The sequence below is a fragment of the Orbicella franksi genome, chromosome 10, assembly GCF_964199315.1.
Source record: "Orbicella franksi chromosome 10, jaOrbFran1.1, whole genome shotgun sequence".
NCBI classification, from domain to species: Eukaryota; Metazoa; Cnidaria; class Anthozoa; order Scleractinia; family Merulinidae; genus Orbicella; species Orbicella franksi.
The window spans coordinates 21,838,378-21,854,016 of NC_138154.1; the positions used below are offsets into that span (position 1 = coordinate 21,838,378).

A 15,639-nucleotide genomic window follows, 5' to 3' on the forward strand; every position below is an offset into this window, starting at 1 on the left:
GCCTATGGGTAATGTAAAAGAAGTACTGCAACATCGATCATCCAAGTTATTCAATGAATTACTAACTCAGTTTTTGTTCTCATCTTTTCCAGCATCAGGGAATATCATGGCAAATATTACTCAAAGTATGTCGCCGTCTGCAACCGAGTCAAAAGTGTCTAGCCAATCGCAAAATTTATCAGCCAGTGTGTCACTTAACCCAAGCCCAGCTCCGTCTCTAGCAACAAGTGCGTCAGCAGTTGCAAAATTGACCAGTCAGGGTGATTTGGTCTCGTCCAGTTTCTCGACGTACTTAAGTCAGGGCGCTTCCACGTCAATGGGTGAGTCGTTAACTTTCTTTCCATGAGTCAGTCGATTCTCTTTCAAAAAGTAAACCAGAAAAATTGTAAGGGGCGTGGCTCTTTCTCAGAGATTTAGAAAATCTCGGTTATTGAATCGGCGGACGGAGACTTACATAGGGATAATTATTCAAAACAACGTGATCAGTGACAATCTGTGTCAATCGTCATAGATACCACATGAAGTTATTAGCGTGATTTATTCGGGTAGCCTTTTATACATCAATCAAGGCTTTTTGGGACTGCTCTAGACCATTAATGTCCTGCCTTTTTGAGTTCCTCTGTATGTTATTGCCCCTGCAACACAGCATTTTCAACATCTTACGTGTCGTGTAACTATGCGAGTCGAGTAAAACAGTTCATAACCAAAATGTCCTAGAGAATTGAAAATATTTATTTAAAGATTTGCCGTCTATACATGAAATAATTCCGGCAATGCAGAGTCTTTAAGCATTTCGTTGGAAACCTAATGCAGATTTTGTTCTCATATTTTCCAGCACCCCACATCATCACATCAACTCTTACCCAAAGTATGTCGCCGTCGTCAACAGAGTCCACATCATTCAAACCCAGTGTGTCTAGCCAATCAGACAATATATCAGACGGCGTCTCCCTAACACCAACGCCACGTCTACCTCTGACGTCGAGAGCGTCAGCAATTACAGAAGTGTCCAGTCAGGGTGGTTTCTTCTCGTCGAGTTCCTCTTCGTTTGTGACTCAGAGCACTTCCTCGTTAATGAGTGAGTTAATTACTTTCTTTGCCTAAGTCACTGAATTCTCACTCGAAAAGCCAAACAGGAAGGTAACCAGCAAAAGCCGCTGCTTGTTTTGAAGGGCTCAGCAATAATTTAAAAAATATAACTGATTGAATCGATGGGAGGCTTGTATTGGGATAATTATTTAAAATTAATGTAATCAGTGACAATCCGCGTCAAACATCAAAGGTTCTTTATGTAGGTATTAGCATTTTTGTTTTCGCGTGGCCTGACTTGCTTCCATCAAGGCTCTTTAGGGCGGCTTCAGAACAGTTATGTCCATCATATTTAGTGTTGAATTATATTCTCTAATGTTTTCAGCTTCTTCCAGTATGATTGATGCTACCCCTATGTGTATTTGTCCTTGCAATCCTACATCAACAACATCACAAAGTAGTTCGTTGCTATATCATTCAACGAGTGGTGCAGTCATTACATCCAGCACTTCTGACGAGAGTCCTCCATCCTCCGACATCGTAACGACCACTGCAACCAATACAACTAGTGCCTCTGTCTCTTTGAGCTCTTCTGTATGTTATTGTCCCTGCAACACAACATCTTCTACATCTTACATGTTGCGTAAGTATGCGTATCGAAAGAGATTAGCTCACAGCCAAAATTTCCTACCGAGCTGAAACGTGAAAAATGCTATGAGAGTTGGAAGCCTATGGGTAATGTAAAAGAAGTACTGCAGCATCATCCAAGTTATTCAATGAATTACTAACTCAGTTTTTGTTCCCATCTTTTCCAGCATCAGAGAATATCATAGCAAATATTACTCAAAGTATGTCGCCGTCTGTAACCGAGTCAAAAGTGTCTAGCCAATCGCAAAATATATCAGCCAGTGTGTCACTTAACCCAAGCCCAGCTCTGTCTCTAGCAACAAGTGCGTCAGCAGTTGCAGAATTGACCAGTCAGGGTGATTTGGTCTCGTCCAGTTTCACGACGTACTTAAGTCAGGGAGCTTCCTTGTCAATGGGTGAGTCGTTAAGTTTTTCTCCATGAGTCGGTCGATTCTCTTTTAACAAGTGAACCAGCAAATTTGGAAGGGGCGTGGTTCATCTCAAAAATCTGGCAGAAATTTACAAAATATAGGTTATTGAATCGGCGGGAGGGGTTTTATATTGGGATAATTATTCAAAATCAATGTGATCAGTGACTATCCGTGCCAAGCGTCAAAGATACCACACGAGGTAATTTTTGCTCTTGATTGGGGTGGGCCTGTTATGCATCGATCAAGGCTTTTTGGGACTGCTCTAGACCATTATTGTCCATCACATCTAGTGTTGAATTGTATTCTGTGATATTTTTTAGCTTCTTCCAGTATGGTTGATGTGACTTTTCTGTGTATTTGTCCTTGTGGTTCTACTTCAACGACGTCACAAAGTACGCCGTCGCTATACCATTCAACGAGTGGCGGAGTCATTTCATCCGGCCCCTCTGACCAGAGTTCTCAAATCTTCTACAACGCAACGATCGATGGAAACAATACAACTAGTTCTTCTGCCTCTTTGAGTTCCTCTGTATGTTATTGTCCCTGCAACCCAGCAACTTCCACATCTTACATGTCGTGTAAGTATGCGTGTCGAGAGAAGCATTTCAGAGCCAAAATTTCTTGGAGAATTGAAAATATTTATTTGAAGATTTGCCGTCTATACGTAAAAGAATTCCAGCAATGCAGAGTCTTTTACCTTTTAGTTGAAAACCTAATGCAGATTTTGTTCTCATATTTTGCAGTACCCCAGACTATCATTTCAACTCTTAACCAAAGTACGTCGCCGTCGTCAACAGAGTCCACATCATTCAGGCCCACTGTGTCTAGCCAATCAGACAATATATCAGTAGGTCTCTCACTAACACCAACGCCAACTCTACCTTTGACGACAGGAACGTCAGCAGTAACAAAAGTGTTCAGTCAGGGTGGTTTCTTTTCGTCGAGTTTCTCTTCGTTCGTGACTCAGAGCGCTTCCTCGTTAATGAGTGAGTCAATTACTTTCTTTGCATAAGTCAGAAGATTCTTTGTCGAAGTGCGAACCAGGAGGGTTACTAGCAAAAGTCGCTGCTTTATTTTAAAGGCGCAGCAATAATTTAGAAAATATATGGGATTGAATACATGGGGGGCTGGTACTGGAATAGCTATTAAAATTAATGTAATCAGTAACATTCCGTGTCAAACATCAAAGGCACTTTATATACGTATTAGCATTTTTGTTTTCGCGTGGCCTGATTTTCATCGATCAAGGCTTTTTAGAGCAGTTTCAGAACATTAACGTCGATCATATTTAGTGTTGAACTACATTCTGTGATCTTTCTAGCTTCATACAGTATGATTGATGCCACCCCTATGTGTAGTTTTCCTTGGAATCCTACTTCGGACTTCTTCGGACTACTTAGGACTTCGTTGCTATATCACACAACGAGTGGTGCAGTCAGTACATCCAGCACTTCTCCATTCTTCTACACGTTAACGACCACTGCAACCTGCCTCTTTTAGCTCCCCTGTATGTTATTGTCCCTGTAGTACCACATCCTCGGCATCTTACATGTTTAAATTTGCTAGAGAATTGAATTGCATATATTAGGGTTTGCAGTCTATGCATGAAATTATTGCAAGAATGCAGCGCAGAGGTTTTGCTATTCCTTGAAAATCTAACGCAGATTTTATTGTCACGTTTTACAGCATACCAGAATATAACTGCAAATGTTAGCCAGAGTATATCTTTGATTTCAATCGAGTCGGCGTCATTCACTCTCAGTGTGTCTAGGCAGTCAGATAATATATCAATCGTTGTCCCACTAACATCAAGCCCAACTCTGTCTTTGGCGATAAGTAAATGTGCAATTGCAGAAATGTCCAGTCAAAATGGTTACTTTACGTCAAGTTTCTCTTCGTTCTTGAATCAGAACACTTTCTCGTCAATGAGTGAGTTGTTATCTTTCTCTGTATGAGTCAATCGATTATCTTTAGGCAAGCGAACCAGTAAGGGCCGTTGCTAGGTCTTAAAGGTTCAGCAAGAAGCTAGAAAACGTATTTTATGGAGCCAGCTATCGTTTGACGTGTATTGGTATAATTATTAACTATCAATGTGTTCCGTCACATTTTGAGCGTGAAAGATACCATTGGAAAATACTAGCTTTTTTTTTTCTTTTGTATGACCTGAAATACACACGTCAATGGTTTTTGAAAACTGCTTCAAAGCTTTAATATACATCGAGTGAGCGAGGAAATGTCGTTGTCACTTTCCAAACGTGACGAGTTGAAACGTAGGTAGTTTTTAATGCAGTTTTTTCGGTTCTTATTGAAGAAGTAATTTTATGGATCCTATCTGCGGGTCGCTCGTACGCGTCCTCGATACGGAGCGAAGAAATCAATTCTACGAAGTATTTATTCATGTGGCTCGTATGAACCACTGCAGAGAAAGCGATGGCTTTTTGTGATCCATTCTCGCTTAACGCGCCTGCAAAAGCTACAAATACTTTTTTTCAGTTTTTATTTCGCATCTGGGAACGTTTTGCCACTCGTGAAGAAAAATACTGCACTTTACACCGAATTGTTTTGTGTGTGTGTGTGTGCTCGTGAGATGTTTAGAAAAACTTATTGCCCGAATGTATTTTGTGGGAAGTCCAACTTATAGGACCGCATTGCCAAATTCGGAGCGTTTACAATATTCGCCTTTTTATTTTCCTCCGGCTATAATTATAATGTGTAATACCTTTTTGGAAGACGTAATAAGAACTCACAGGGGATCTAGAGTAAATGCATTAGCCTCAGCCTATTATCATATTTATAACAAAACTCTCGATCGCGATTGGTTCTCCACGCGCTTATTTGTCACGTAATCGGCGCGCAATCACGTGGGTATCCAATTGCAGGTATCCAATTTGAACTTTTTATTATTGGATACCTGTAATTGGATACCCACCTGATTTGCACGTCAATTACGCGCGCTTTAATGGCTTCCTTCGCAATGTGTCCTACAGTTTTCAAAATTTATGAAAAGCGCTACAGACGTGTTCGCTTAAAAGAATTTCTCAAAACGCACTTTTAATTCCGAAATTTGTTATAGACACGGTTAATTGATAATTGGACCTCGGGTCGTACAATTCGGGGAGAAATCGTGCTCGTGATTTCAAATCGGCCTCGCGCGATTTCTCGCTGAATTGTACCCCACTCGGTCCAATTACTATTAGTAATGCTATTATTGGATGATTCAAGACGTTTCTACCATCAAGTGTCTAAATACTAACATATCCTGCTTGCCTCAGCTTTTTATTGGTTCTTTTTAAACAGCTAAGGTATCCAGTAATGTCTCGCAAACTGAGAGCCAAAGTGTATTCTCGACAAGTGCATCAACGAATGTCTCTCTATCAGTCACTGTTAGTGGACCGTCGCATTCAAGCAAATCCGAACCTACGTCTCACAGTGTCACGGCAAGTCTTGGCCAAAACGTGTCAGTCAGCTCAAGTGCGTCACAGTCCCAAAGCTTAACTCCATCTTCGTCGACAAGTGTCTCAGCAATTTTAACATCGGCAAGTGAAGATGGTTCCTTGTCAACAGGTCCCTTGAAGAGTACATCTCCGTCAGTGAGTCAGACCATCTCTGCATCAAAGAGTGAGTCCTTAAGCCTCTAGTCATTAGTCAATAAATGTGTTCGTTTTCCGGGGTATAATAAACCATTGCAGTGCACCTAGAGTTTCCTATGTTACTAAAAACATGCAACCCACAATGGATCAAGTTTCGGGGTGAATGCCCGAGGGATCATTAAAGTACGACAAGGCATAGCATGGCATGGCATGGGATGACATGGCACGGGCATAGCATGGCATATAGAGTTCGACAAAATACGGCTAAGGTTGGCACTGATACTACCAAGCACATGACTAAAATGGAAGCAAAATTTTCGTACTGTGACCAAATCAAGTTTAAGGTGGCTTACTACAGTTTTCATGGATTATAACAGCCCAACTTCTAACTGCTTTGAAAAATGTTCCAACATGTTTTTCTTTTCTCTGGTTACTTTTTGCTTAAGTCTTTTACCATTCTATGTGAAACTTGAACAGTTAAACAAATTAAACAAATGGCCAAAATAAACGACTGAGTACCTTCGGAGATACTGGGCACTAGTAGTTTAAATTACGGTTTTCTCAAAATCTACCCGTATGACCCCACCTAAACATTTCAGGAATAAGGGATTGGCTCTGATTTAACATTCATGCAAAGTAAAGTAAATATCTGCAAGACAGATTTTTCGCAAACTAAGAAAATGTGAAATCAAAAATAGCTCAAAATCTGTCTTACAGAGTTTTTAAAATTTTGGCTCTAAACGTGATTCACCCCTACGGTACGGTAGGTTTTCTCATATGTTTTGGCCTTAGGCTGGGAAGCAATTATAGCGCGCGCTACTGAGTCTCCGAAAAACTGTAGTAAGCCATCTTAGGCCCGGTTCATATATCGCATTTCTGCCGTGTCGAATTCAATTCAACGAATTAAATCCGACAGAAATTCGACGTCTGAATCGGCTGCCGCATTTCTGCCGCACGTTCGACTGGTCTTGTCGCATTATCCGACAGAAATGCGACACCGATTCACACGTCGAATTTCTGCCGTGTCGAACCTAATGCATACATTATGCTAATGTATTGAGCATGCGTAAATGTTTTCCCGCCAAATAAAAAGAAGAAACTTGGCCATATTGCAACACATACTGCTCCGTTGTCAGCCTTCTCCTTCGCGTTCCATTGGCGGACAATTTTTCGCAAAATTAAAGTCCTTCGTCCCTCAGTATTTTCGTCCGCCAAATTGAATAATCTACGCTCAAGACATTTTCCGCTGGCCGACATACCCGACAGTGTAAATTCTGAATTAAGTGCGACACAAGTGCGACGTATGAATCCACAGTCGCATTTCTGCCGCACTTAATTGAATTGAATTCGACACGGCAGAAATGCTACGTATGAACTGAGCCTTAAAGGCGGCGAAATACGAGACACAGGAACCCTCAACTTGTCGCGCAACATGAGCAAATTTGTTGCGTGACAAGTGGTGAGTTTGATTAAAATCTGTTGCGCAAAGTAGACCCGCGCTCTACTTTTCACAAAACTATCTTCAACCTGCAGCAAATGTTTTTGTTGCGTGACAAGCTGATCACGCAAGGTGAAAAACGCGAAGCATCGACCCAAAACTTGGAACGAAACAATGTTGCCAGACGAGTTAAGGGTTTTTGTATCTCGTATTTCGCCGCCTTAAGGGCGATGCCTACTTTTGTCACACGTTCTGCGCATCACGCAAGACAATATGGTTCAAGCACAATGGGCGCGCTCGGTTGACATTGACGCAATCAACTATGCTACCAAATACACGACTAAAATGAAAGCAAAATTTTTCTGCCGTGGCCAAATCAAGTTTAATGAACCTGTACTTAAACGAGGAACACCAAAATAGCAGTTTATCGCTAACCACTAACTGTTAACGTCTTCCAGCTGACAAACTAGCTGTTACCTGTCGAAAATTATGCTGAAATCCAACTGTAAACATGTACCTGCAGATGGCGTAGTGCGCGCGCAAAACAAGTGCGAGATAACCTACTGGTTTACTTACCGCAGAGGTGACAGGAAAAAAAGTAACAGGCACGGTAAAACTTTTCAAAACAGATCAACTTTAAAAAAGGCGTGGTTACCCCTACATTTTATGTTATGCAATAGAAATGGCAACCCTATTCAACAAGTGATTAGTTTCTGGTTGTGAGCGAAAGATATTTAGACAGTATTTAAGCTGAACCAGAACAAGCATGTCAGAGACGCTAAAAGCGCTTTGGCAACGCCTTTGTTATTAAAAACATACCAAAAACGGTTTTTAGGTTACCATTTACCATGTATTTTTAAGATCTTATAAACTTGTTTACTTCTCCGTATGAAAAGGCGAATTCTGAGGAAATCTGTGAAGAAATATCCTTTCCTTCTTTTTTCAGAAAAAGGCTGATGTTAGCATTTTTGTTGAGATTCAAGGCTAATTATCTCGAAAAAAAGCGGGGCTCCCCCAGTTTTTCTTGGTGGATTCTAATAGCCCTTGCAAAGATCTACTTTTTCCGCGTGGTCCTAACCTGGCGCAAAAACCTTTGTATCTAGTAGGCACCGTCCTTTAAACTTATTTTCATGAGAAGGGTTTTTCCACGAGACTCGTTTTGAAACAGAGGCACAAGGTAACTCGGAAATGGCCTATTAAAAAAAGTTGTAATGGAAAACCTGTGATTGGACACCCTCGTGATCGGTGCAGATTACGTGGTAAATAAGTGCGTGGGGAACCAATCACAATAGAGAATTTTGTTATAGATACAACTAATGATAAAACACTTTTAATCGTACATGGGTTGTTTTTGAAAAGAGTGTCTATAAATTAACTCTACAGTGAAACCACACCCACCGCTGAATGTGTCAGTTGACTCAAAGAGCTCTCGAATAGTGGTTGTTTCCTGGATTGCTGGTTTTGATGGAAACAGTGCAATTCAAAACTACACAGTGAAGAGAAGTCAAGATAATGAAGTGTTTGTAGATGCTGTCTGTCAAGGATCTCTGTCAGATAGTTCCTGTGTGGTGTCCAATACAAGTGCTTCTTTTGGGAACCTCTTACCTTGGACAACATACTACTTCAAAGTGTTTGCAAGAAACATGGTTGGCACTAGTGATGGGAGCTCTGTAGTGAATGCTACCATAGATGAAGAAGGTGTTGTGCATGAATATAAATAATACAGTTGTTTAAAATTTTACCAGTTGCAATTAATTACATCTTAAGAATTTTACTTTAGAGGGGGAAAGAACACAAGCGAATTTGAATTGAGTTTTGTAACGTTGTGGTGCGGTTTTCTATCTATAGTCTTTGTCTTCTGTTTCGAGTTTGAATAATCTCAAACTACACAAAGCATAATTCGTACTTCAGTTAAATTTCAATCCTGGATTAGCGTTTTTCGCCTTCCCAACAACCCAGCCCTGAATACAACATGTAAACCTAGCTTGAGCCCCCGATCCAATAATGAGCTATAGACTTGAGTCCGCGATATGGTCATGTGACACTGGTCAGCGGATACTTTGCTTTGGCAAGTGTCAATTAACCACAACGTCATAAAAATTCTTGTTTTTCGGCCATTTTAATTTCAGGAGAAAGAGAAAACAAACAGCGGTAACAAACATAACAAATAGGTTACGCATGGTATATTAACAAGACGTTTCGTATGCTACAACATACATCTTTAGAAGTGACGGTCACAAAATATGACAAGATTTAAAAATTAAAGAAGCGCAGCCAGGATGAGTCATAATCAAAATTACAATAAAAACGTTCGCTGGCTAAAAATTTTCAAAAACGAACATGAGCTTCCGGCTGTCGATCTACAGCCTTGACAGATAAAAAATGGAATGCAAAATGATAAAATATATGCAAGAAAAGGTGAGATAAAAATAAGGAGAAGAGCAAAAGCGAAAGTAAATTAGGTGACTATTGTTTAAAAAGAATACTATACTGGTTTGGAATCGCCTTAGCATTATCGTCAGCATGCTTGGTCATAATCTATACGATGGTCGAATGACCATGCATGTTTCGCAATGTTTGATCCATTAGCGCATGTTTTGACATTCCTGATATGTTCTTTCTTAGGAGTTTGAAAACACCGGCCGGTTTCGCCTACACAACACCAATTTATAAAATACCCTGTGCCGATTGTGATCACGTTCGGTTGATGTTCAATAGATGGTCTGAATTTAGGAGAATTTGGGACAAGGAAATTTTTCTTTGGAAGCTTGGCACACCTCTGCGACCAAGCATGCTGACAATAATTCTAAGCCGATTCCAAACCAGTATAGTATTCTTTTTAAACAATAGACAGAGGGCAGCATTTTCAATAAATACTAAATAAAATAAGTAAATAAATCACTTTATTTAAGTGTCGAAGTAATTTAGCACTGTTATACTAATTGTGGACACTGAAATAAGCAAACAAATATTGTAAATTAAACAGAACCTCGTTAAAAATCCCAACTAGCGGGATGCTGACCAATTGGCTATTTACAAAGCGTGGAGGAGTTGAATGTGGGACTTCCAGACACAAATCCAGCTAGTGGCAGGGAGGAGGATTTGAACCTGGGTCCTCCGGATTGCAAATCCAGCGCCCTAACCATTAGGCCACGCCGCTTCCTCAAAGCCCGAGGTCACAGTTTTTCACTATACTAACCGACCTTAAGCTGGCCAGTAACTCAGATACTAGACAAAAAACTTTAAAATGTATTAAAGAACAGATTTATTTCGAACTACTTTATGCTAGTTGAATTTAGTTCACCAGTTAAGTTCTCCAAAATTGTTTTTCCGGTGTGAAATTTCGTGCAAAGTTTGAAGTTGTACTACAAAAATAATTTCTGTCAATCGTTGCGAATCACTCAAAATCAGACTTTTCTACCGTGAATTGAGTAGCGGATAGCGAGAAAATTCGTCAAGTGTATTTCACAGAAATTGTCTCAAAGACAGCAATTCAACGATCAGAGGGGTAAACTCGACTGAAATTAACTCATTTTTTTCTTAAAATTGTACGGAGAGAGACTCACAGGATTACGCGCCAATACAACGCCGAGCTCCAAACAGGCGAACAAACTCTCACAACTTCAAAACACTCAAATGAATTTACTTACTTGACTCTCCCTGTCATTTAAAAGTTAATAGAGTTAAGCTTACGTTGATTAATCGTCTGTGGAAGTGTAAAAAGGGCGAAAGATTGGCGATTACTGCTACTTCGTTCACGAAAATAGATCAACACGACGGATTCCGCCCGCTGAGGCGGTCCGGATGAGAAAATTACGCCCTCTCTTGCCTAGTACCTAGGCCTCAATATTTCGCCGCGGTCAATCGTTTCGGGTCACGTTGTCCGAGGCGAAAAGTGTGGCCTAGACAAAAACCTAAAAATTGGGACAATTTTTCACCGAGCCGATTTCATCTCGCGGGAGAATTCTCTGGGCATTTCTGGGAGTGACCGCTAGGGAAAAGCAATTTAAACTCTTCGCTTTTGTTTTAACGTTAAGTGGTCAAGTTAAGCGGCTCATTTGAATCGAAACGGACCTTATCGAATCAGAAGCATCGGCGCTTTCAAACCGCAGGCTAGTACTGATTACGCCAGATATTTAAGCCTTTAAACTGAAGGGTTCTTTCACATGTAACCGTAGCACACGATACGAAATTTTCTAAATTTCGGGTTCAAGAGTAGCTTTCTAATTTAATTATTTACCTATAGTTTGACCGCTATGCAATAAACAGGAATTCGCTCGCATTGCTGTCTTGTGACCAACAAGTTTTGTGAAAGGTAATTAGCTTGCGAAATTAAACTTAACTTTACATGTACGGTAATTTCTATACGTACATTTTTGCAAGAACCACTTAACCACAGGCTTATTTACTAAACGAGGACTACAGCAACCTTTTCTAGAATTCTTTTCTAGAATTAGCCAAAATCAACAAAAGCATTCTGGGACTGACCCAAACGCATGCGCAGTCTGTTATTGTCTAAGGTACTCCGTACCAATCGTCTGGGACACGTCACCGAAATCAATTGACCGTGAAGGCCTGGGAGAAAGCCGAACAGGAACTAAGCAACGCCCGCTCCGGGCGGCAGGAATATTTTCCAGGTTGCTGATTGCAGATTAAAACGACTTGTTTATTTGAGTTGAAGTCAAATAAACTCCAGTATAAAGGCTAACCGCAAGTAACCTAAGCTAATTTAGGCTAATCGGAGTGCTCTTCAGGCTAACCGATTGCTAAGTAGACTCAAGTGGACTTAAAAGACGATAATTTAACCTGCAATCTGCAACCTGCAACCTGCAAAACATGCCTGCCCCGCTCCAGGAACCAATCAGACTGCAGTATTTGTTGAATTCCACCCGCTCACGAACTGAGAAAAAGATAAATGCCAGCTATTGTCATTCGATGCATTTGAGAAACGCGTTCAAGGTATGTGTTTTCGTCACGTAAGCTGTCTGGTGTGTCACAAACTAGTCACAGTCGTCTCGTCAAAGTATTGATAGTCGTGGCATTGACGGATAGAAACCTAGAACCGACCAATGACGGATGACAAACTTTACACGAGTCTTTCAGCCAACACCACTACAGATAAACTGGTTAATCAGTTTCAACGGATCGGACTTGCAACACTATCGACTGACAAGCACTATTCACTTGACTCTGAAGATGACTTCCGCTAAGGTTGTTGAAACGTCCGCCACCAGCAACAGGTCTTTTCAGAATTACTCCCACCAAGAGGATCACATTAGAACTAATAACATTTATGTATCTGCAGTCGTTAATCTAACTTCCAGCTACCGGGTGATAGTTTAGTAACAGTAATAATAACAATAAGAATAAGAAGAAATAATATTTTGACACTGTTCGCGTAAATATAGATCACGGTAAATTCAAAGTTTTAGAAGCCGAGTTTCACACAATTTCGGACAAAACCGACTAAAAACAGGGGTCCAAACTAGTGATAATTTGTTGTTTGTTTATTTATTTTGTTTCTCCGGCCCTTAAACTTGTAATTGACCACTATTCAGTATTTCCCACAAAGTACGTGTCATACGTTGTGATTTTCTAAGCACATTCGAAATTCATTAATACGATCGTAAACTGCACTCACATAATTCGTTGAAAGATAACCCAGTGGTTTCACCTTTCATATCAGAACCTGATGGTGTTCCACAAAATGTGACAGGACAGAAGAGCAGCTCAACCAGCATCTTAGTCATGTGGGATGAGGTTCCAGCTAATCAACAGAATGGTATCATTACGGGTTACACCATTACTTACAAGTCACAAACAGAGAATGACAATGGGAATGTTCTAGCTGGTCCTGATGATCGTCAAAAGGAATTGACCAATCTAAAGGAGTACGTCAACTACAATATCACAGTGTTTGCATCTACTGTCAAAGGAGCTGGACCTGCCAGTGATCCTCCCATTGTCGTTAGAACCGACCAGGATCGTAAGTAGATTCCTTATCAAGTTTCCCTTTGATCGTATGGGTAGTTGCTTGCAGACTTATATTACTTCATCAAACAACCGGTCAGTAAAAGATGACTTGTGAAGCTTTGATTTGTTTTCAGGTCAACGTAACTAGCCAGTTCTGAATTGCCCTTATTATGTAACTCGCATTTAAAGCGAATAGAAGAAAGCAACTCGGGAAAAACTGTTGGAAACAATTGCAAATGTTAAAAGTGAAAAAGTACAAATCATTAGGATTCTCTGACAAGTTACTGAGATCGTATTTCTTACGTTGCATTATAACTCTGTACATAACTTCTGTATCAGAACCCGATGGTGCTCCACAAAATGTGACAGGACAGAAGAGCAGCTCAACCAGCATCTTAGTCATGTGGGATAAAGTTCCAGCTGATCAACAGAATGGTGTCATCACGGGTTACACTATTACTTACGAATCACAAACAGAGAATGACAATGGAAATGCTTTAGCTGGTCCTGATGATCGTCAAAAGGAATTGACCAATCTAAAGGAGTACGTCAGCTACAATATCACAGTGTTTGCATCTACTGTCAAAGGAGCTGGACCCGCCAGTGATCCTGTGATCGTTGTTAGAACAGGTCAGGATAGTAAGTAGATTTCCTTAACACTTAAGATGTTCGGCATTCAAATATTGTATTTTACAATTCTTGAGGTCATGCACTTCAAATGCTTTTTTTTTTTGCACCTGTTTTGAAAACTCGTACCCTCAGTATCACTCATGCGATACTGGTCAGCGGATACTTTGTTTTGACAGGTGTCAATTAACTATAACATGGAAGTCCAATCTCAAAGACATACGCTAAAAACCAAGGCCGCATTTGCTAGAGAGGAAGTATGACCGCAATATTGCGCGACTCCGTCGCCGCCGTCGTCTTGCGTACGCACCCACGAGCAACACCGCTAGCCATGATACCATGAGAAAATCAACTCATGAGTTTCCGTTTCTTTCTTATATGAGTATGGGGCTGTGCTGGCGGGCCGTCGGAGCTCCGCTATAATCCCTGAAGAAAACGTAGTTAGCAGTAGTTTACCAAGGAAAAGGTTAACATTCCGCGACTTTGATGCGTCCCTTCGGTTGACAGAAGAAACGATACGCTATTCATTAGCGGATAGACAAAAGAACCTATTAAGTGACGTCTCATTGTGGAGAAGGCACTTCAGTTGAACTTACCATAATCTAAAAAATAATAGATTACAACCTAATTAAACACAGTGAACAAGTCAACCAGTCAAGAGAGATAAAAATCACATACCTTGGAGAAGTTATTGATTCAAGACTTCGGGATGCCAAAGAAGCGAATGGTAAATCGTCGTCAGGTAGCCCAAGGTCGTGATGCAAGAAAGTGAATGTTGAGTAACTCGGAATGCAATGACTCAGTGTAAGCGGAATAGGTTACGTGGCAGTAGTTAAGAAATGTATGAGACTTTTTGTGAAGAATAATATGATGTAGTTTTCGCACAAGAAATACCCAGCACAACTTTTACATGGAGTCAGTAAGTAAACCTACTCCCAGTTAATTCCTTCTTTTAATGGCATTTTAATTCCCACCTTTGCATGCCGTTTCGCCTTTGCTTTCACGGCTATCTACCAGTCAATGATACCTGCAAACTTTCGTAACTGGGACCGACGGATTGATACAGAGATATAAAGGCACCTTGTAACGAAAAAAGTCTCAGTCTTTCGGGTAACCAATCACAGCGCAGGATTTGGTCTATCTCGCCTGCTCGCAAAGCTACAGCCATATAAAAACAGACTAATATGTCCTAATAAGCGATAAAAGAATTTCAAATGTGTGAATTCACTATTCATGAATTTAGAAACCCCTTTTACCCTGTTTTATAAAACTGTTTACATTGTCTATGACCTTTATAATAACCTTATTTCTACAATTTCATATTCATACAGTTTGTAATTTGCGGTTCGATTATTTCTCTGAGCTTAAAATCATGTTGAAGTAAATACGTTTTGTTTGCTTTTTTATTTATTCCATTTTCACTGCAATTACATAAAGGAAAGTTATATATAATATTACGAAATAAAATAATATTAATAATAATAATCACATTAATAAAAAAAAATTAAGCACATAACAAGGCAGTGGGGAAGACTAGAAGGGAACTGACGAACAATACGTGCTAGTCCACCCATTATGAAAAGAAAATGTATGAATATATAAAAACTGAATTATTTAACTAGCAATTTGTTAGTTATCTACTAACTACCTAACTACCTGACTGACTAGCTAACTAACTAACGACTGATTTTAGCCCAGGTGGTTTAGGGGCGCTCAGGGTTAAAAACCTTATCTTTATAAAAAAAAATAGGGCATAATTTCTTAAAAGAAAAAGCACTAGTAGAGTTGGCAGTCCTCAATTCATCGGGCAAATTGTTCCGTAAATACGGAATCCTGTTAAAAGAAGCTCCCTTAAAAAGTTCCGTCCTAACTCTGTTAATTTTCAGTTTATTACCAGAGTGTGATCTTAATCTCTCATCTGAAC

At 40.1% G+C, this 15,639-nt stretch overlaps 1 protein-coding gene across 6 annotated transcripts in view; it reads left to right on the plus strand.

Annotated features, from left to right (window-relative positions):
• LOC145500191 (uncharacterized) overlaps positions 1 to 15,639 on the plus strand; it is a 47,454-nt gene that overhangs the window by 13,104 nt on the left and 18,711 nt on the right. For 2 of the 6 annotated variants that reach the window (XM_081479700.1, XM_081479701.1), the window contains exons 17-26: positions 93 to 320; positions 836 to 1,078; positions 1,415 to 1,672; positions 1,845 to 2,072; positions 2,408 to 2,665; positions 2,831 to 3,073; positions 5,385 to 5,705; positions 8,499 to 8,813; positions 12,802 to 13,101; positions 13,428 to 13,718. In XM_081479700.1, the coding sequence (XP_081335826.1) occupies positions 93 to 320; positions 836 to 1,078; positions 1,415 to 1,672; positions 1,845 to 2,072; positions 2,408 to 2,665; positions 2,831 to 3,073; positions 5,385 to 5,705; positions 8,499 to 8,813; positions 12,802 to 13,101; positions 13,428 to 13,718 (2,685 nt within the window). The remainder of the gene's footprint in view (positions 1 to 92; positions 321 to 835; positions 1,079 to 1,414; positions 1,673 to 1,844; positions 2,073 to 2,407; positions 2,666 to 2,830; positions 3,074 to 5,384; positions 5,706 to 8,498; positions 8,814 to 12,801; positions 13,102 to 13,427; positions 13,719 to 15,639) is intronic. The other 4 variants (XM_081479703.1, XM_081479702.1, XM_081479705.1 and 1 more) reach the window with 4 other exon arrangements.